This window comes from Papilio xuthus, unplaced genomic scaffold, assembly GCF_000836235.2.
Source record: "Papilio xuthus unplaced genomic scaffold, Pxut_1.1 DF829660.1, whole genome shotgun sequence".
In the NCBI taxonomy this organism is placed as follows: Eukaryota; Metazoa; Arthropoda; class Insecta; order Lepidoptera; family Papilionidae; genus Papilio; species Papilio xuthus.
In genome coordinates this window covers 2,099,121-2,121,631 of record NW_013528989.1, presented here as the reverse complement: position 1 = coordinate 2,121,631, position 22,511 = coordinate 2,099,121, and the positions used below count along the sequence as shown (strand labels likewise).

Genomic DNA, 22,511 nt, shown 5'->3' with positions numbered 1-22,511 from the left:
TTTTATGTATTCCAAATATTTGAAGTTAAATATCTTTTAATAAGTTAGCTAAGATTTTAATAAAAATTAATGCAAAATAAGTGTAGCGAAACAATTGGTTAACTTCTAAAAATGAATATAGCCCGTAAAATTTGTACTGTACGGTATCAAAGTATCAACAAGAGATTTTCGAGAAAATTTGCAATATCCAGTAATCGATATGAATCTTCCACTCAACCTCAAGTTAAAGACGAGAAATACGATTTTGAAGACTTGAAACTTATAGAACGAGTCGAGCGTCGAAAAGCTCAAATTCCGCCTTTTATGAAAAATGTATTCGTTAGCATTTTTAACCGGGATTTGCTTGCTTATCCTGAGATTTTAAACAAAGACGAGTCTGAAGCCTTAGACCAGCGGATTGCGGCGCTCGATCGCGTCTTTTCCGACCCGGATAAAACTTTAGAAGACCGTAAAAACGCTTTAAAAGGGACAAAAATGTATGCAGCCCCGGTTGCCTTAACTAAGAATGGCTTAGCAACCAATTATACAGAAAGTCTTCGTTATTTAGAGACTATAAGTACAGATTTACAGCTCAGTCAGCAATTAAGTGATCATTGGGTTGGTTTGAATGCTTTAAAGATTGGTTTAGCGGAGGATATGTACGAAAAGGTTATTGATGATTTAACAACTGGTGATAATATGATAGCATTATGTATAAGAGAGAGAGTAGCTGAGAGGATATCACAAGCTGACTTTAGGACTTACGCTGAACTTGATGAGAATGGTCAGTACAGATTCCAATCTAAAAACTTAACATATATCTACTAAAACACTATCTGTGTTTACAGACACAAAAATCTTCTTTTAAATATATTGTTATCTCTGTTTGGTTAAAGATAATGAAAGGGATGACAATATATATTACACAGAGATTTCAAAAACACATGGTTAGTCTCAAAATAACTAGATAAAATTAGGTTGGTGGCTCAGGAGTCAAGCACCTAACTTGCAATCTGCAGGTCCTGGGTTCGAATCCTGCCATGTACCAATGTTTTTTTCTATTTCCGATTGACATGTGTACACTTATCCTATGTTGTTACGGTGAAGGAAAACAACGTGATGCTGCACATATCTGAGAAGAAATTCAAAGATATGTGTGAAGTCAACCCGCACTTGGCGCAGCATTGACTATGACTTAGTCACATAACTTAGGGTAGGCTCCGAGCCCCTCGGTGGGGATGTATAGTGAGCTGATGAGGATGACTCTTATTTTACAATTTAACTGAACAAATAATATAATGCAATGGCCACCATGGAATTTGATGTTCCATTGTTTACGTAATTTAGGCTTTGGTCTGCTGCTTTAATCTGCAGCTCCTGGGTTCCAATCCCGCCATGCACCAATGTGTTACATATGTACATTTATCTTATGTTGTTAGTGTGAAGGAAAACATCGTGATGTTGCACATATTTGTGAATGTCAAAGATAAGTGTGAAGTGACGCACTGGACCAGCATTCACTATGACATAGTTATCTTAGGGTAGACTCTGAGACTCAGTGGGGATTGTTAGCTGATGATGAATGAATAAATCCATGATTATTTCAGGTGTATGGCGTATATCAGGAGAGAAGATATGTCTACAATCATCTGAATATTACTTAGTGTTAAGTATAGTTGATACAAATCGGCTTAAAATGTTTTTAGTACATCCCGGAGCTTATGGTGTAAATCATAATGGAACATATATAACATTTATGAAGACGCCAGGTAAGATTTATTAAATAGCTGTTAACCGTTAGCTTTAGCATAGATTTTTGTTAATTTAGTAATATTTCTCGTACCATTCCAACTAAGATCTAGATTTGTGATAGGATATGGTTTACAATACTCGAATGTAAGATTCGAACTCACGGTCACGTGATCGGAAAGCCGTACCCTTAACTATAAAGCTATTGATGCTATGTCATATGTTCTATCTATACCAAATTTCAGCGAGATTTATGCAGTTCTGGAGATATCATCTAACAAACATCTAAACATTCGCATTTATAATATTAGTAAGATTGAATGTGTATTTGTATTCCTCTGACTTTCATAGGTCTAAAATAAATCGGATTACAGTAATAGAGCCCTCTTTAACATTGTCCCAGCCCGCCCGGGGGTATACCACGACCACACAGAAGACAGGCGTCAAGTGGAAGCTATTCAGCGTTTCGTCTGATGAGTGTGCGTCCCGGAGGCCTAATTTAGTCCTCTTTCCCTTTCTACCCTATTTCTCATAAGGAAAGGATGGGAAGTGGAAGTGTACTTTCCGGATGAGAGGATGCATGGAAAGGGAAAATATTTTCTTTCTGTGCATTTTAAACTAGCTGTCGCCTTTGACTCCGTCCGCATGGATTAGATAAAACCTTAATTTATTCCAGTCGATTATTAGAATTTTTCTCACCTTCTAAAACTTCCCTAGATCTCCACGAACATTTCAAGAACAAGATAAGATAAATCTGTTCTCTAGTTTTAGCTAGACTAACGAATAGCGATTGATTTTTATATATATATAGACTAGCTGTCGCCCGGGACTCCGTCCGCGGATTAAAAATAGATGTTGGCCGATTCTCAGACCTACTCGATATGCTCACAAAATATCATGAGATCGGTCAAGCCGTTTCGGAGGAATATGGGAACGAAAATTGTGACACGAGAATTTCTTGATACTAATATCTTTGTAATATAATAAGTGAGAGCGTCGGTGGCTCAGTGGTCAAGCACTTGACTTGCAATCTGCAGGTCCTGGGTTCAAATCCCGCCATGTACCAATGTGTTTTTCCATTTCCGATTATATGTACATTTATCCGACGTTTTTACGGTGAAGAAAAACATCGTGATGCACATATCTAAGAAGAAATTCAAAGATATGTGTGAAGTCAACCCGCACTTGACCAGCGTTGACTATGGGCTAATCACCCTTAACTTAGGTAGGCTCCGAGCCCCTCGGTGGGGACGTATAGTGAGCTGATGATGAAATGATGATGAATATAATAAGTACGTTTATTTCCAGCAATACCTTTAGATATGACTACGGAAGAGAATTTAGCTAAAACATTAGGTGTGTCTAGACTTTATACGGCTGCACTATCTCGATCTAGTCTATGGCAAGCTGTGAAGACGATCAATGAATATATATCACCAAAGATATTTTCAGGTAATAACTTAATATATTTATATATATAATTCTTCTGTGAGTGTGTATGTCACTGAACTTCTCTCAAACGACTGGAGCGATTTTGATGAAATTTTTTGTGTGTGTTCAAGGGGATCTGGGAATGGTTTATATTCACAATTTTGTCCGCTGGACAATGTTTTTTTTAATTATTTTTTAATTTATTAGTAGTTGTTGATTTTGGAATGTTTTACATTGGATCCGACAGACGGCGCTAACATCGCACTGTCAAATTGTCAGACAACGTCTGTCGGCTCCGCTAGTACATATATATATAACACAGAGCGTTGGTGGCTCATGGGTTAAGCACTTGACTTGTCAGCAGGTCCTGGGTTCGAATCTCGACTAAACCAATGTGTTTTTACATATGAACATTTATCTTATATTGTTAGTGTGAAGGAAAACATGTTGATGCTGCACATATCTGTGAATGTCAAAGATATGTGTGAAGTGACGCAATGGACCAGCATTCACTATGATCTAGTCACCTTAGGATAGGTCAGACCCTCAGTGGGGATGTATGAGCTGATGATGAAGACATGCAATTACAAATGTCTATAGGCTGTTTGGCACTTTCATCATCATCAGCTCACTATACGTCCCCACTGAGGGGCTCGGAGCCTACCCTAAGTTAAGGGTGATTAGGTCATACTCAACCACGCTGGCCAAGTGCGGGTTGACTTCACACATATCTTTGAATTTCTTCTCAGATATGTGCAGCATCACGATGTTTTCCATCACCGTAAGAACATAAGATAAAAGTACATATGTAACACATTGGTACATGTCGGGATTCGAACCCAGGACCTGCAGATTGCAAGTCAAGTGCTTGACCACTGAGCCAGAGACGCTCTATTTTTTAACACTTTATGATATAAAAAATTGTATTTAGGTAAGCCAATGTCTGAAGTTTCAACGATTCGTTTAGTGATAGGAGAGGCATTACTCAAAATATATGCATCGGAAAGTGCAGAGTATTTCACAGCTGGTCTCCTTGATGGTTATGTGGATCCTGATGCTGAACTGGAAATGGCTATGTGCAGGTCAGTTTAAACTTTAAATTAGTCCGAGGAAAGAAATTCCAAGCTATATATTCGTGACTATGTTCTTTTATGACATATAACAGATATATTAAGATGTTCTGGAGATATCTACTAACAAACATACATCTAAACATTCATATTTATATTGTTTTTAGGGTTCCGTACCTCATAGGAAAAAACGGAACCCTTATAGGATCATTTTGTTGTCTGTCCGTCTGTTAAGACACTTTTTTAAGACTAGCTGTCGCACGGAAATATTAGTAGCCTATGTGTTCTTCCAGACTATGTTCTGGTGATTACTTCAAAGAAATATCCATCCATCCATCCAAACATTCGCATTTATAATAGTAGTAAGAAGTATTACGTCCTGTATTTGACAAAAATAGTATAAGTTACTCCTACATTCATGAGCTATCTTCTAGTAAAAGTCACGTTAAAATCGGTCTAATAGTCCCGGAGATTAAACAAACAAACAAATGCGAACTTACAGACAAACAGACAATTTTTTTTTTGTTATAAGCAACGATAATATACATCATGTTCTGAAAATAGGAAGGAAAATATATTTTTTTTTATTTAACAGACACGTAATTTTTAACTGAATAGATTTATAAATGTATGTTACCATACTTCGAAACATCCTGACCGATTTTTATTTTTATTTTATATGCATATAATTCTACTACGGCTATTTTTTTTATACCTCCAACGGAGTCGCGGGAAACAGCTAGTCTTACTATCTTACTAATATTATAAATGCGAATGTTTGGATGGATGTTTTTACGAAAGTACCTCAAGAACGGCTTTATACATCTCGCTGAATGTCATACATATAGAACATAGTCTGGACGAACACATAGACTACTAAATTTTTTTTTTCTTTCTGTGCTTGACGGAGTCACGGGGAACAGCTAGTATATTAATAAGAAATATTATTTAACAGAAATTTTATAGCGGAGCAAGGTTTAAATGCTTTATTAAAGTTAATAGCGATACCAAATATTGAAATGAAAGAGGAAACTTTACAATTGCTGCAAAATATGAGAACTTTGACATTAACAGGAGAAACTATAGACAATGTAAATATGTTTATAGGTAAGCATAGAGTATAGGTAGAAATTTAAAAAAAACTTGCCCTTCCCAATCTTTTCCATACATCTCTGTCAGCTGAATCTTTAACATAATCCATACATACATTCAACTTTAAATGTGTCTAGGCTCCGAATATCATTTTGTCCCATTCGGTGTCGAGACCCTTGGTCCGTATGGTCCTAGCGTTTAAAGGCTTTTTAAGGGAATATCAAAAAAGTGAATCGACAGGAGACCGAAGAGCTGGCAGCTACCACGAACAAAGAATTGGTATAGCTATTCAAAGGGGGAACTCTGCCAGTATCATCGGAAACTTGCCTAAAGGGACTCCTTTTAATAATAGGTTTTTGTTAATTATTCGTTTTTTAATATTTTATTTTATATCATAGATTTAAGACTCTTTAAATGTGTCAATAATATATTAGAAAAAAACTTGTTTCATAATTTATATGTCATATGCCTTACACAGGATGTTCAGTTATTGTTTAATAATTACGTTAACTAGCCCATTCGTTTTAGGACACCTGTAGGCAAAATTCTCCTGTCTTAATTGTTAATTTTATAAGTTCATTGATCCATTTCTTTAGGACAACCTGTAGTTAACATAATCCATGTTAGCACTTTTATACTGCTCTATATATACTGCATTGTGTTTACTATATCTGCAACACTTTCACTAAAACATAATTTTTTAAACAACTTTGACACAATCAGAATCATCCTGTATAATTTCCAGCACTAAATGGTATACATCATGCGGGTAAGATGATGTCTGAAGAGATCAAACAAATAAGGAACCCGTTGTTCAATCCAACTTTCATCTTGAAGAAAATTCTTGCTGACAGACATCAGGTAAGTACATAATTAAAAATTAATAACAAACACAACTAAACCTTTCCAATGTCTAATTACTATAAAATTTATATACATGGGAATAGGGAAATATTGTCTGTCTGTTCATCCTGTCTTCTGTACTTTAAAGGTAGGTAATACATCTGTAATTGCAAATGTCTGGACATGTAAGCAAAATCATGTGCATGCCATCTTATAAATTAGCTGTCGCCCGCGACTCCGTTTGCGCGTATTAAAAACAATATTAGCATGTGTGTCTTTCTAGACTATGTTCTACATCTATGACAAATTTCAACGATTTATACAGCCGTTCTAGAGATATCTTTTAACAAACGTCCATCGAAACTTTCGCATTTATAATATTAGATAAATTACATGTCGCTAACGTGGATATTTCTTCTGTTCCAGGAGAAAGATGATCCTAAATTAAATCTGTATCTAGCTGAACACCTGCATCCGTCTCTGCGCAAACCTTCAGAACAGCTGGAGTACTGCGTATTGAGGATGAAGTTCGCCTGCGAGACGATAATGAGTAGGCACGGAGTGGACGTCGCTAGTGCTTTCACGTGAGTTTTCTGATATTTATGTAAAAACAACAGTCTGTATAGTGTTTAGATGACAGTCAATAATTTAAAAAGAACATCTGTATAAGAGTTTTGATCACAGTAAATAATTTAAAAAGAACACCCTGTATGAGAGTTTTGATGACAGTAAATAATTTAAAAAGAACACCCTGTATAAGAGTTTTGATGACAGTAAATAATTTAAAAAGAACACCCTGTATGAGAGTTTTGATGACAGTAAATAATTTAAAATGAAACTTCCTGTATAGTGTTCTAGTAGCAATTTTATAATAATTTAATTAAATGCATATTAAGTAACAGCCTGTATAGTGTTCTAGATAACAACTTTAAATTAATTTAATTCAATGATTAACAAAAACAGCCTGTATAGTCTTCTTAAATAAGATTTATTAAAAATCTACTTAATTTCACCACAATAATTGAGTAATTAAATTATACTAATTTTACAACATCCTGTATATAGTGTTACATGAAGATAATACAATAAAATATTTAATCATTGTAATAATTAAGAAAACAACACTCTGTATAGTCTTCCAGATTAATAGTTGTTTCGTTTAGTTATAATTAATATTAATTAATGTAAAACAACAGCCTGTATCACATTATAAATATATTTCCAGTGAATTAAACAGAATGGCGGAAGCTGGCAGTGAGATATTAGCTATGACTGCTGTACTGGCGAGGGCGTCCAGGTAACAAGTTTTTTTTTATTAGCTGTCAGAGTAAAAAAAACTTAAATTAGTAACCAATGTATTCTAGACTATGTTCTACATCTATGATAAATTTTATTGAGATCCATACAACAGTTCTGGAGGTATTTTTTTTTTATAAATTATTAGCAGTTTTTTTTGTAAATTAACTAATATTTCTTGTACCATTCCAACTAAGCTCTAAGCTTGTGCTAGGATATGGTTTACAATAGTCGAACTCTCGACCACGTGATCGGAAATCCGTACCCATAACCATTAGGGTATTGACGCTTTTTTAAAACATCTACATCTAAACTTTCTAAGAAACAACCATCTAATATCCATCCATCTATACGCATTTATAATATTAGTAAGATTTTTGTTAATATTATTTCTTACTAATATTATAATGTTAGATAAAGATCTTGCTGAAATTTGTCATAGATGTAGAATATAGTCTGGAATACATAGGCTATTTATTTAAGTATTTTTTAAGCTACTAGTAGGCTACTAATTAGGCTTTTTTAATTCCACGTTCAGTAAACAAGGAATTAAAAAATAAATGCCGACCAAAGCAATTTTAATTATATTCTTTGTATTATTTATTTCAAAATAAAGTTTCAAATTATTTCAGGATATGTTTCACTAAAGTCAAAAGTCGGGATTCGAACACACTTCTATAAATGGATAGGCGATTGCTTGAAATTGACATCATTTGCTTTGTTACGATTTAAACTCGCCATTTGATGTTACTTGACAGTTTATTCTATCTATATATATTAGTTCGTTACCTCACCACCTCTTCAAACTGCTACCATCAGCGCCAAAATTGCGGGAATCAAGTTGGCACAAAATACTACGTCTTATAGCCTATCCATTTATAGAGGTTACTTATTAGACTATTGGAGATTTATAATAATGCAAATTGTATACAGTATGTTCGGAAATAAAAGTGTTTTGATTTGAAATTTATTTTGTAACACTTTTTTTCAGAGCATACTGTATAGGTTTAAGGAATGCTGAAGTTGAAATGAAATTGGCCGCTTGTTTTGTTGAGGATTCAAAGGAAAGGGTGAAGAAGTTGATTCGCGATGTGAATGATGGTGAATATTTGAATTTGGATAAGTTCAAGACGTCGTTTGGTAAGAAGGTGCTCGAGACGAAGTCGGTGCTTGTAGAAAAACCTACCGCGAGAGTGTTTTGGTAGAAAATTCTACCAAAAAATTGGTAGGAAATTCTACCTAATTTATTTTGTTATGAATTCTGCCAAAATTGCATTGTTTTTGGTAGGTTTTTCTACTAAAATTAGTTTGGTAAGAAAGTGCAAAAGTTTGTTTTGGTAGTTTCCTACCAATCAATCAATTAAAATTGTTTTAGTAGAAAAATCTACCACATTAAATTGGTAGGTCTCCTGAGGAACACACGTTAAGAATAAAAATTAAAAATGTCTAGAAAATAACTATAAATGTAATATATAAGATTTATGTTATATTAAATGTTTTAAAATAATATGTTTTATTATTTCTTGTTTATCTCCCATTTTCTTTATATCCTCGTCTACTAAAAAGGCATGAAAGGAATCATAGATTAAAAAAAGACCAAATAAAATTTGTTCTAAGCTTTATTTTAATGCAATTTTCATATCTGTATTATGCAAAATTACATATAACATTTATTATTGTGATTGACAAAATGTGCTTTTTATTTAAAAAAAAATACTTTGTTAAAATTCTAATTAATTTCCTACGAAGTTAACCAGTTAAAAAGAATGCCCGATTGAAGGATGCATTTATACACCATCGGTTACTACGACAATGTCATTATAAGCGAATAATCTACGGCATAAAATCATTCTTAGGCAAAACATTAATAAAAGAAACGCTCTTTTCAGTTACAGGTTTAAATTTATCACCTATAGTAACATTCCTACTGATATTAGTAACTTTTCGTAACCTGGCAACATTATTAGATTTCTTTTTAATTTTCTTCGGCGCGAAAGCTTCTGTCTTGTCTATGCCCTCGATTTGACGTAATTTGTTTTTCTCTTTACGTTTATAGTAGAACACTTCCCACGCTAAAGTTATCATTGCTAAGCCGAGACCGAATAGTGTGGCTATGAAGACACCGCCTTGAAATATACCATACTAATATTATAAATGCGAATGTTTGGATGTATGTTTGTTAGAAGATATCTCCAGAACGGCTGTATAGATCTAGATGAAATTTGACATAGATGTAGAACATAGTCTGGAAGAACACATAGACTACTAAGTTTTTTTTTTTAATTTGCGAGAGACAGCTAGTTTTTAATATAATTTTATTGTGAATTTGTAGATCAGTTATAAATTAAAGAATACATACCCAAGCTTTCTAATGTAATTCCTTCAGACTCATCCGCATCTGGACACATCTGTCGAGCTGTCTCATTCCAATATCTGAGTTAACAATAAAAACTATAAAGTTTCTTAAATTTCATACTTGCCTTTCATCTCTATAAATGTATAGATGATTTCTTGGATATAACAGCTTTTACTTTGTTGCAATTTAGACGCGCCTGTTACGTGACATTTAACTATCTATATCAGTCTTTCCCAAAGTGTGCGATAACGCCCCCTTGTGTGTGCTGCAGGTCTCAAGTTGCGGGTTATAGTAAAAGTTTCCTTTACAATTCTCCGTTACTATACATATATAGGTCACAATAATTAATTAATTTAATTTGAAGTTATAGTGGTTTTTAAATATGTGAAAATATGGGGGCGCTAAAAAAATATTTATTCTCAAAGTGGGCAGGAGACAAAATAAGTTTGGGAAACACTGATCTATATTACTTCGAATCCACACCGCTACATGGTACTATCAGCGTCAAAATAGCAAAAATCAAATAGGCACAAAATATAAGTCTTATAGCCAGTCTATTTAGTTAAATATTAAATGGTGAGGAAGCCACAGACAAAAATTTATTCTGTCAGTTGCTGTCAGCGCGAGCAACGCATCAACCAATGAGAGGCCGCGAACGCGAAATAACAAAAATGGCGTTTTTGTTCTTCACACAATACGTTCAGCGTAAATAAATAAATGTAAATAGTTTTCGTGTGCTATTAAATCTTACTAATATTATAAATGCGAATATTTAAATGGATTTCTGTTAGAATGTATCTCGGTAACGGAACGGCACAACGAATATCTGAAATTTTTCATAAATGTAGAACATAGTTTGGAAGAACACATAATCTACTTATTATTATTATTATTATTATTTCCGTGTGGACGAAGTCGCGGGTGATCGTCAGTGTAAAATATAGTGATTTAGTGACTCTCATTTGAATGTAAAATCCATAACTTTCTTCTAAAGAAACTTTGCCCTTACTTAGCAGCTAGTTGTTCCAGAAACCTCTCTTTCTGGAGCTGCAGCAGTGCTCTTGACAGGTCTTCCTGGAGCCGGGAGCCTTGCTGCACCGCCAGAGCATAGGGCTGTTCAGCAAATACTTCGCCCACTGCAGTCAAGTTGCAGTTCCTAGTCACCTCATATCTGATTTGAAACACCGAGTTTTCAAAACATTCTTTCTTGTTTATTTGAATTTTTTTATATTTCAAGGTCAAATCTACCATTTAATTTTAAAACTGAGCCGGTCTGAGTTTCGAGAAATATAGAAAAATTAGCCGCTGTATTAAGGTGTAACCAGGGCCGGCGTTAGGATAGGGCTCGGTTGGGCGACCGCCCAGGGCGCTGATGACGAGGACAGATGACGGGACGAATGAATTCTCACATAGCCTTGTTAATCAATTTGAGATCAAAGGGATGGTAAAAAAAATAGAATAGAGATAAAATCGACTAAATAATATTTAAATTAAGGACATAATTATCATTTCTAAATGAAAACACTTACTTTATTTCTGCTGAATCATGTATAAAAGCAAAATCTGCTTCTGTATGCTCGTTAACCTTTTGAAAGCCGGTCTTCGCATCAACTACAGGGCCTGAAAATACCAAAAAACTAACAAGAAAGATGTCTATGTTTGTAACGAATAAACTAAAAAACTATTGAACCGATTTCAATAATTATTATATTATTATGTTCAATATTATTAGAATACTAATATTATAAATGCGAGTGTTTGGATGAATGTTCGTTCAAAAGTATCTTCAGAACAGCTGCATGAATCTAGCTGTAATCTTCTATATATGTAAAGTCGTGTTAGTTACACTATTTATAACTCAAGAACGACTTTACCGATATGCCTGAAAATTGTTGAGGAGGTAGCTTAGAGCCAGGAAACGGACAAAGGATACTATTTATTTATTTATTTTTCGAATTTATGCCTTGAAGAGCTGCTTTTTATTTAACTTACTAATATTATAAATGCGAATGTTTGGATGGATGTGATGTGAATGGATGGATGGGTGTTTGAAGATATCTCTAGAACGGCTAAACGGATCTCCATTAAATTTGGCTTACGTATAGCACATAGTAGAAAGAAAATGTTTTTAAAATTATGGTTTTTTTTAACTCCGCGCGGACGGAGTTACGGGCGACAGCTTGTAGGCTGTATATATTACTTACCAGAAGCGTTAATAGCTAGAAGAATATGCCCATACTGTTCCCGAATAGGATAATCCCATACCCTGTATTGAGCTTGATCCGAACTTGCATTTAAAGTTATCTCCTTCCAAACTCTGCACAAACATCGGACTATTTAAATCAATTTATAATGTATTTAATGGAAATAAGGCAGGGACGTATTCACACTAAGGATGAAAAGTCCATTGTTCTGGACGTCAGGATTTTTCCTAAAAAAAACTTATACCTGACCAATAAGAACTTAATTGGTTGCTTTATCAATGATTGCACCTATTTACAATTAGTATAAGAAGTATAAGCAAGAGCGTCGGTGGTTCAGGGGTTAAACCCCTTGAGGGGTTAAGCACTTGACTTGTAATCTGCAGGTCCAGTGTTCGAATCCCGCCATGTTCCAATGTGTTTTTCGATTTACATATGTACATTTATCCTATGTTCTTAGTGTGAAGGAAAACATCGTGATGCTGCACTTGTCTGAGAAGAAAATTCACAAATATGTGTGAAGTCAACCCGTACTGGGCCAGCGTGGTTGACTATGGCCTAGTCACATAACTCAGGGTAGGCTCCGAGACCCTCAGTGGGGACGTATAATGAGCTGATGATGAAAATACGAAGTATCTTTAAAATAACCTGTATAGTGTGTCTTCAGCAAACTTCATATTGATAAAATACTGATGTACATTGGAAGACTCCACGACTGTGTAGTTAATGCGTGACTGACGCGCCAATTGTTCTAAAGACGACACCGGCGTCTGCGCACGGAGACACACATTTATTTGTTTCAAACAGGAAAAAACTTGCCTGGCTGTAATCCTATAACACTCAGAGTTATAACGAATCAAATGACACCTTACCAGACAAAATCTGATGAAGTCACAAACTTCACAGTAGCAAATTTATCTTACTTCACACTGACCAAGATCCACTGGACAGGACATTGCTTTGAAATTCAAATTTTGCTTAATTCTTACTTAAAAGTTAACTTTTTAAGTTAGCAACCTAAAGTAACAAAGTAAATGAAGGTATCGGCTAATCTTTATATATATAATTCTTCTGTGCGTGTGTATGTCACTGAACTTCTCTCAAACGACTGGAGCGATTTTGATGAAATTTTTTGTGTGTGTTCAAGGGGATCTGGGAATGGTTTAGATTCACAATTTTCATCAAATATTAACTTTATAATAATTTATTCAAATTAAAGACGTGTAGACAGGACAACGTCTTTCGAGTCCGCTAGTTCTATGTATATCTATTATAAATTCGAGTTTCCAACAACACTACAATAAGAACACCAAAATAAATATAGACACAAAATTCTACAGTAAATAGCCTGTCCAGTGGTTATAGGTCAGAGCAACCGTTTAGCAACTGTTGCATTTTTGTCTCTGTTATTAGCAAAGGGAAAGAAAGTGATAGCTATATTACCTGCATCCTTTCGACAGTGAGGAATGCGGCGAGGTTGGCGGTGAAGGTAGCCAACATTAGAACCACAAACAACCAATAGGCGGCCACTAAGGTACGACCTGATAGTGCTTTGGGCGCTTCGCCCCCACCTTGCGGAGTGAACGATGTCAACGCGAACCAGAAACTCTCTTTTAATGTAAACTCCCTATATTAAATGTGTTATATTTGAGTATTTGATATTACGAGGATTTTATATTTCACTAAGTACTTTATTTCAATTTCAATTTTGAAAAAATAGACAAATTTTATAATGTTTCTTCTAAAAATAGGAAAATATTTTTTCTCACATCTTTAAACCATTAGCTACAATTATTTTACAATATTACTCCAATGTGTTTTTCTATTTCCGATTTACATATGTATCCTATGCCTCCTATGTATCCTATCCTATCCTAATTAATTAATTTAATTTGAAGTTATAGTGGTTTTTAAATATGTGAAAATATGAGGGCGCTAAATAAATATTTATTCTCAAAGTGGGCAGTAGACAAAATAAGTTTGGGAACCACTGATTTAGACAATAAGTTAAAAACGTTTAGAACGCGCGCGCTTTTATTCCAAAGATTAACATAGTAAGGGGACATAAACGTTGATATTTTAGTCTTGTCTTGTGTTGCGTTGACACACCGGCAATATGTCGATTACTTACCTACACGGATATGGATAAGCTTCAGGATTATTCCTAGCTGAATAAGGAGAATATTTCTCTAATAACCAGATCATGACACCAGTAAGTATTAAGGCCGCTACAATACTGAGCCATACTTCTGTACGTAATACTGTCATGAATTTGAACAGTGATGTTTTACGTATTGGCTTTCGAATCGCTGGAAGTAAAAATCTGCGGATCAGTGAACCGATTCACAGTTCACCACAATTCATATTGTTATAGTTTTTTTTTTATATTATTATAGTAGATTTGTTAATTTACTAATGTATATTTCTTGTATTGTACCTATTAAGCTAAAGGCTTGTGATAAGGTTTACAATAGTCGAATAGCGAGATTGGAACTCATGACGACTTGATCGATAATCCGTACTCTTAATCATTAGGTTATTGGCACTTTGAATTATTATGTGATTTGAGATCCGATCTGTGAACTGCTATTCAAATAGTTATTGTACATAGCGATGTGTGAGTTGCCAATTTAGTCGTTGAGTCGGATCATCGGTTCAAGTCTTTGTGGACTTTTGAACCGATTCAGAGCTGTTTTATACACGTCATACCATTTAAATGGGTTGCAATGTTTTTTTTCTAAATATAAGAAGGTTTTTGTCAATTGTATCATATTAATATTATAAATCCGACAGTATTGATTGATGGATGATTGTTTGAAGGTATCTCCGGAGCGGTTCAACGGATCTTTATGAAATTTCACATACATATAGAACATAGTCTGGAAGAACACATAAGCTACTGTTTTTTTTAATTCCGCACAGACAGAGTCGCGGTCAGCTACTGAATTAATATATCTTTGAACCATTTCAAGTCAACTCAAAGAAGCTTGTGTTATTAACAATAGTCAAGTCAGAGAAATGTCAGAATATTATACAATTATCAACACTTACTTATTAAGATCCCTGTTTGCTCGAAATATGGTGCGACAAAATCTATGACTTCTTCTCTTTCTGCCGTCATAGTGAGAGCTGCGACGACTATATCTGTTTTCTATAGAAAAATGGCAAACGTTAGCTTGACATTATTTTGCTGACAAAACGGAGATATGTTTTAAATTGACTTTTTATTGTTAGAAACCCAAGATTAATTGTAAAAACTCACCCCTGTCATCAAATCACCTATGAGTCCGTCCCAAGAACCATTACGTTGTTTCTGACCGAAGTCACCGGACTTAGGAGTTACAATCTCGTAATCAAAATCCATTGTCTAAAATACAAAAAAATCTTACTAATATTATAAATGCGAATATTTAGCGAGAACGAAAGAGCATCGGTGGCTCAGGGGTCAAGACTTGCAATCTGCAGGTCCTGGGTTCGAATCCCGCCATGTACCAATATGTTTTTCGAGTTCCGATTTAGATATGTACATTTATCCGACATTCTTAGTGTGAAGGAAAACATCGTAAAGCACATATCTGAGAAAAAATTTAAACATATGTGTGAAGTCAACCCGCCCTGGGCCAGCATTGACTATGACCTAGTCACATAACTTAGGCTCCGAGCTCAGTGGGGACCTATAGTGACCTGATGATGAATGTTTAGATGGATATTAGAATGTATCTCCATGATTTTACGATTTACGTACCGTGTTAAATAATTTACGACGATATTACTTTTTTATTATTTTGTATCATTTCGATGTATCTCTTACCTGTGATAATTTTTCTATTAGGTCAATACAATATCCTTCATATAGAGGCTGACCTTCTTCATCCAACATAACCTCTCCAGCCGAGTCCAGTTTCTTCATAGTCCATGGTATAGCCTGTATAATACCCAAATATAGTCATCGACTCATGGGTTAAACACCTGACTTGTCAGCAGGTTCTGGATTCGAATCCCGCTATGTACCAATGTGTTGTACATAAGTGCATTTATCCTATGTTGTTAGTGTGAAGGTAAACATCGTGATGTTGCACATATCTGTGAATGTCAAAGATATGTGTGAAGTGATGCACTGGACCAGCATTCATTATCACCTAGTCACATCACTTAGGGTAGACTCTGAGACCTTCAAAGGGGTATAGTGAGCTGATGATAGTATTAAAATGGTTTTAAATTGGCCAAGTTCACGGTGACTTACAGGCGCTGTTCCTATCCTGTAGAATGTCCTGATAGGTTCCAGTACAGCATCAGGTAACAACTTGTACTTCTCATTAGCAGACCAGCTCGCGACTGTCTCTGATACTCCGGTTTTAGCAGAAGATAAAATGAACTGAGATCTTAAGAGTAGACTGGATCTGTTTTGACAATCATACTAATATTATAAATGCGAATGTTTGTATGGATGTTTGTTTGTATGTATCACAGGAACGTCTTCATAGATCTCGCTAAAATCTTACATAGATGTAGAACATAGTTTGGAAGAACACACAGGCTACTTTTTAAGCTATTAAGTTTAATTTTATTCTGTACGGACAGAGTCGCGGGCGACTGCTAGTATTTTAATAAAAAAGGTAAGCCTTCATGGTCTCGGCTTTGTCTTGATGCGAGCGACGCGGACATACGCAGTGCTATGTAAAATCATACGCAAACTAAAATCCGAAGCGTGTGATGCGTCCGGTACGGGACAATTGGACACGTACCTTTAGGGTTTCAAGCTGTTGTTAAAGGGTGCGAAATAAAAGTCTTTGACTAGCACAATTTTTACCTATCAGCATTCCAAAAGAACAGACTATCATTTCCATATGTCTCCGTAGCCAGTAACTCTTGGAATCCATCTGTCTTCTGATTTTTACTAGACTCATCACAACGTATTATAGTAGACGTATTCGGGACTTTCCTGAATATATCTATTAAGAATTGTAGTAGGTTGTTGAGAATGTATTGCTTTCTCTAGAAAATAATATATTATAAATGCGAATGTTTAGATCAGTGTTTCCCAAACTTATTTTGTCTACTGCCCACTTTGAGAATATATATTTTTTTAGCGCCCCCATATTTTCACATATTTAAAAACCACTATAACTTCAAATTAAATTAATTAATTATTGTCACCTATATATGTATATTAACAGAGAATTGTAAAGGAAACTTTTACTATAACCCGCAACTTAAGACCTGCAGCGCCCACAAGGGGGCGTTATCGCCCACTTTGGGAAACACTGGTTTAAATGGATGTATCTCCAGAACGGCTGCATGGATCTCGCTGAAAGTTAGATGTAGAACATAGTCTGGAAGAACACATAAGCTACTTCGGACGGAGTAACGGGCAACTGCTAGTGACTGTACCTAAATATGTTTATCTTACTAATATTATAAAATGCGATTAGAATTAATTTTTATGACCCAACTGAATGAACGGAACAGATTAAGTAAAGAAAGGCTGAATGGAGGATTAGCTAGAGACCAAACAGTGTTTTTTTTTTTATAAAATGGCAAACAAGCCAACAGCTATATAAATTCGCCATAATAGCGAAGCGTACGCCGCCAATAGACAGAAAGGGGATACACACAAAGAGGATGCGACCTTTCTTACACTAAGTCCACAAAATCTTTCCATCGTTACCTTATAGGAAATTGGTAGGAAAGGAAAGAGGATTAAAATTAACCTTCGGGAACGCACTCATCAGATTGTAGTTGGAATTGCTTCCATTTGACGCCTATTATAAAATTGTTGTGTTGACGCTTACCGGGAAATCTTCAGGACAGATGCAGGTGTCCAGACCTTGTAGTTTACAGCACTCTGCTGCGTCCAGATGTAAGATAACAGTTGGGAGTACCAGCTGGGATATATCGAAGTTATGTCCCGTGTAGTCTGTTATGACAAGATTCCAGCGGTTGTCACGGAGTACGAGTTTTTCTTTAACTGCCTTTTAAGTAAAAAAAAGGTAAGTCTCGTAAGGAATCTGTTTAAAAACATCGATTGAAATGGAATCGATATTATTAGATATTATTAGCTAGAATCCTTTGGCGCGAGCGCGCTTTTGTTACCAAGTCAAGTGTCAAATGTAGTGAGGGGACATAAACGTTGATGTAGTAAGGCTAGTGCTGCGCCACACCAGCACATTGTCGGTTTTTCTTCCAAACAATATCGACTTCAAATATAAATGTCAATCGAATTCCGTTAATAAAATCGATACGTTTAATTCGATATTAGTGCAACGCAATATATATTCGATGGCCATTAATCGAAATAAAAAAGTGTAGTTCTAATTTCAAAATTAATTTTATCTATCTATATATATAAAAGAAAGTGGTGTTAGTTACACTATTTATAACTCAAGAACGGCTTTACCGATATGCCTGAAAATTGTTGAGGAGGTAGCTTAGAGCCAGGAGACGGACATAGGATACTATTTATTCTTTTTTTGGAATTTATGCCTTGAAGAGGTGCTTTTTATTTAACTTACTAATATTATAAATGCGAATATTTAGATGGATGTTTTCTTAAAGATAATGATAAAAATATGTTTTAAACGAAGATTTTAGACTCAGAATCCCACAGTTAGTCGACTAATTATCTTAGCATGATCTTACTCTTACTGGTAATAATACTTACTCGTTTATAAGTATTTTTAACGAAGCCTCCTTCACCAATTATAACAAAGAAACTCGGCTCAGGTCTCATATTCCTCAGTATTGTAGAGGATTCTGTGGTAAGACCAGTATCAACCCAAACACGTATATTAGACCTGCCTAGTAGCTCATAAAGAGTTCTGTCTAGATCTGGAATTATTTAAGGTTTTTTTATATATTATAAGGCAAATAATCCTGCCTTGAATTCGCTAAAATATCAAAGAACACCATACGCAATTGCAGTAGTCTTTAATCGACGGATGGGATGCTCAGATAGAAAATAATTTCCCTTCCTAAGCATTCCCTGATCTGAAAAATCAAATTCCACTTCTTTCGCGAATGCACTTTGTCTGACCCCTTTGTCAGTCTAAAGTTCTAAATATAACCAAAAATAATAAGTTAAAAATTAGTCGCCATTTTGTAACATACCGCTTTCACTTTCCACTAATATGGCGGCGTCAGTCGCGTTCCTAGATTCCAAATAATTATCAATTGCTGTCACCAGCTGTTGTGAATACAATGAAGTACGGAGAATTGGTATTCCGAGCTGGTCAACCATCTCCCATGGTGACCAGGATACGTCAATAATGATGGTAGCTCCTTTACCAAGAGAGGAACATACTGGAAACAAAGAATTAGGTACAGAGAGCCTAGGTCGAATATTTACGACAAACACCTCATCAAAATATGACAAAAGTATGACATATTGGTGTTCTTTACGTCCGGTAGGAGCGCTGCAGTTTTGATACAAAGGTCAATAACGTTATGAAAACGTTCTTACGAATGTTCGTGATAGACCCCCTTCTTTAGAACGTTCACCGACATCCAATTTGTTTTTCGTATTTTGTAACATTTAGCCGATATTCTTAACGTAAAGGAAAACATCGTGATATCGCACAGATCTACCAAGAAATTCGAAGGTACGTTTAAAGTTGACTAAGGCTTTAATTACTCTTTACACGATATTACGTATTTATTTTACGTCACTAAGGGTGGCAGTTAGTGTAGATTTCGACTAATGCTAAGGGACACATTAGCTAAATGACCTTATGGCGGTTCAATAACTAACATTTCCTATAACTTTCTTCTTCATTTTCTCTATCCAGTTGTATAATATCGTCACTAAGCTGAACATCCGGTTTCGCTTCCTCTGTCACTTTCATAGCAACACCGATCTGTGCGGGAAGATCCAATTCATGTTTTTCTATTATAAAAACTGCAAGAAATAATTAGCAAAGTTACAAGTAAGCAAAACAAATTACAGCGTTTTTTGACGTTTTTTCTCGTAAAATATTAGTTTAATTTTTATATACTTACTGAATCTTAAACTTATCTCAGACACAACACAACCGAAATTGACAAAGAAAATAACCAAAAAACAATTTAGCGCCATTTTTAATATTTGTTACATGAACGACAGTTGCACTCTTTGACTTTACTTATTAATATTGCAGAAATATATTCTTGCAGTAAATACGGTATGAATAATGTCAAAAACAAAAAAAAAATAATTCTCAATTTTTCCAACATAACACGAATTTGTTTTTTAATTTATTTTATATATGTAAAATTAATTAGGCATAAAATGACTAAACTTTTTACTACAATATTAACATTGACGTTTATAAAAACAAAATAAAACTTAAGAATTATGCAGAATTTAATAACGATGGAGTTAAAAGTGTTTTGTTTTTTTAATTATATTATGATTATATTCGTTCTTTAATTTTCGTAAACATAAAGACAACAGTTTCGTGTTTCAATTTAAATATGACTAGATCTTTCAAGCGAAAATTCAAAGGTTTACCAGAAACGTTAATAATCGATTAAGTAAAGGATAAATGATGCTTAACAACATTGGTTACGACGTATAATTTAAAGATTCTTGATGTACAATCATGAGAAAAATTGTTTTAATCTTTTTGTCACATTTTTTATTTCTTTAACAAAATTACGAATTAGTCTAATTTAAATAAAAATTTAGTGCTAATTTTGTCACATATCTGTATTTTTTAAATTGTATTATTCAGAGATATAAGCAAAAACATATAATTCCACTTACCTGCAATTGTATTTAGGGTTATTTTGTTTATATCATAAGGTGGCAAACGAGCGAGCGGCCACCTGAAATCGCTGAAATAGCGAAGTAACCGATGCCCATAGACATACGCAATTGCATATGCGTTGCCTACCTTTAATCGACGGAGGAGAGGATGCACAGAAAGAAAATATTTTCCCTTTCCAAGCATCCTCTCATCCGGAAAGTCCACTTCCACTTTCCATCCTTTCCTTATAAGAAAAAGGGGACTAAGTAAGGCCTCCGGGACGCACACTCATCAGACGAAACGCGGAATTGCTTCCACTTCACGCCTGTCTTCTGTGTGGTCGTGGTATTTCACCGGGCGAGCCGGGACAATTCGTGCGAAGATGTTAAAGCGGGCTCTACCATTGTTAAACTGGTATCGTTGTTGCATTTTCTTCAAAGAATAAAAAGGGACAACATGTATTTATGAGTGCTTTAACAATACTGAAATAAATATTAAATTGTACTTAAACTTTTGCTACGTATCTGTACTTTTAATAAAATATTAACAAAAGCAGGTCTCATTGTACTTGTTATGATTTCCAAAGACAATAAACGTGGGAGTCCGAACATTTGTTGGAAACACGCGAACCCTTACAATGTGCATGTCATTAATTTATAGCTACGAAAACAGCCTCGTTTTACAAACCATAGCTAAATAGAATATAGACAAGTCCACAGATTCTCAAACTTTCCTTCTACCTCTATAAATGAACTGGCTATAAGACGTAGTATTTCGTGCCTATTTGATTTCCGCCATATTGGCGCTGATGGTAGCGGTTTGTGGTGGTGAGAATTCGCACTAATAAGATAGAATTAACTGTCATGCAACATTAACAGGCGCGTTTAAATCTGAATCGCCTTTCTATTTATAGAGATCTTTGTTGTCAACCTATTTCAAAATTTCTGGTTTCCATCAAACCCTTCTTGCTATATTTATTCATCTTTTGAATCCTTAACTCTAATTACCGTCATTGAACAGCTCCGCCGTCTGCTGAAGACTCCATCGCCCAATTCTAGACCTTTTCCCACCATTTTAGTAAGGAAAAGATGGGAAGTTGAAGTGGATTCTACAGGGGAGAGATAAATAAGAAGGGACATGCCATTTTTCTGCATGTAATATCGGTTTTATCTATACTAACACGCTTGGAAAGATTTCTACGGTGCTTTTTTTCCATGTCGGGAAAGTTAGGTTATGCGAGACTGTAATTCGCAATGTGACGCCCCTTTCTGTAGAGCCCTGGGCATTCTCCCAACCGCGCCATATATTAACGCCGGCCCTGTCTGTACATATAGGCAACACAAACCTTTTAACTTATTACTTACTACTTAGATGTCACCCGCAACTCCGTCCGCGCGGAATAAAAAAACTTAAGTAGTCTATGTGTTCTTCCAGACTTTGTTCTATATGTATGCCAAATTTCATCGTGATCCGTTCAGCCGTTCTGTAGATATCTTCTAACAAACATCCAACCATCCAAACATATGCATTTATAATATTAGTAAGAAATCTATGGGCAATAGTCAATTGGCTACTTTGTTGTTAAAAGGTTGCTTGATCATTTGTCGCCTTTTAAAATGGACAATCTCTGTTTTTTTCTTAAGCTAGAGGAATATTTTAAAAATAAAACAACTGATGTTTAATATATAATAACTATTTATGTAAGTATATAAACATTAAATCGATAAGAAAAAAAAATAATTCATTTACCTAACTCACAAAAAAAATGAAG

General features: G+C 34.9%; 2 protein-coding genes across 2 annotated transcripts; one reads left to right on the top strand and one right to left on the bottom strand.

Annotated features, from left to right (window-relative positions):
* Egm (acyl-CoA dehydrogenase family member enigma) lies at nt 1-8,906 on the top strand. Its single transcript, XM_013310425.1, has 9 exons — nt 1-763; nt 1,587-1,748; nt 3,037-3,180; nt 4,091-4,241; nt 5,185-5,336; nt 6,067-6,182; nt 6,591-6,748; nt 7,390-7,461; nt 8,452-8,906. Exons 1-9 carry the CDS (start codon nt 112-114, stop codon nt 8,663-8,665), a joined length of 1,821 nt encoding a protein of 606 aa, XP_013165879.1. The 5' UTR covers nt 1-111; the 3' UTR covers nt 8,666-8,906.
* Nucleotides 8,907-9,234: 328 nt separating this feature from the next.
* Ir8a (Ionotropic receptor 8a) lies at nt 9,235-20,088 on the bottom strand. Its single transcript, XM_013308770.1, has 18 exons — nt 20,013-20,088; nt 19,765-19,911; nt 19,125-19,316; nt 18,679-18,845; nt 17,810-17,989; nt 16,828-17,012; nt 16,261-16,417; nt 15,829-15,942; nt 15,280-15,384; nt 15,069-15,168; nt 14,149-14,326; nt 13,461-13,644; nt 12,666-12,787; nt 12,021-12,133; nt 11,346-11,436; nt 10,826-10,987; nt 9,820-9,893; nt 9,235-9,586 (listed from the first exon to the last, which is right to left on the bottom strand). Exons 1-18 carry the CDS (start codon nt 20,086-20,088, stop codon nt 9,294-9,296), a joined length of 2,640 nt encoding a protein of 879 aa, XP_013164224.1. The 3' UTR covers nt 9,235-9,293.
* Between the last annotated feature and the right edge of the window lie 2,423 nt (nt 20,089-22,511).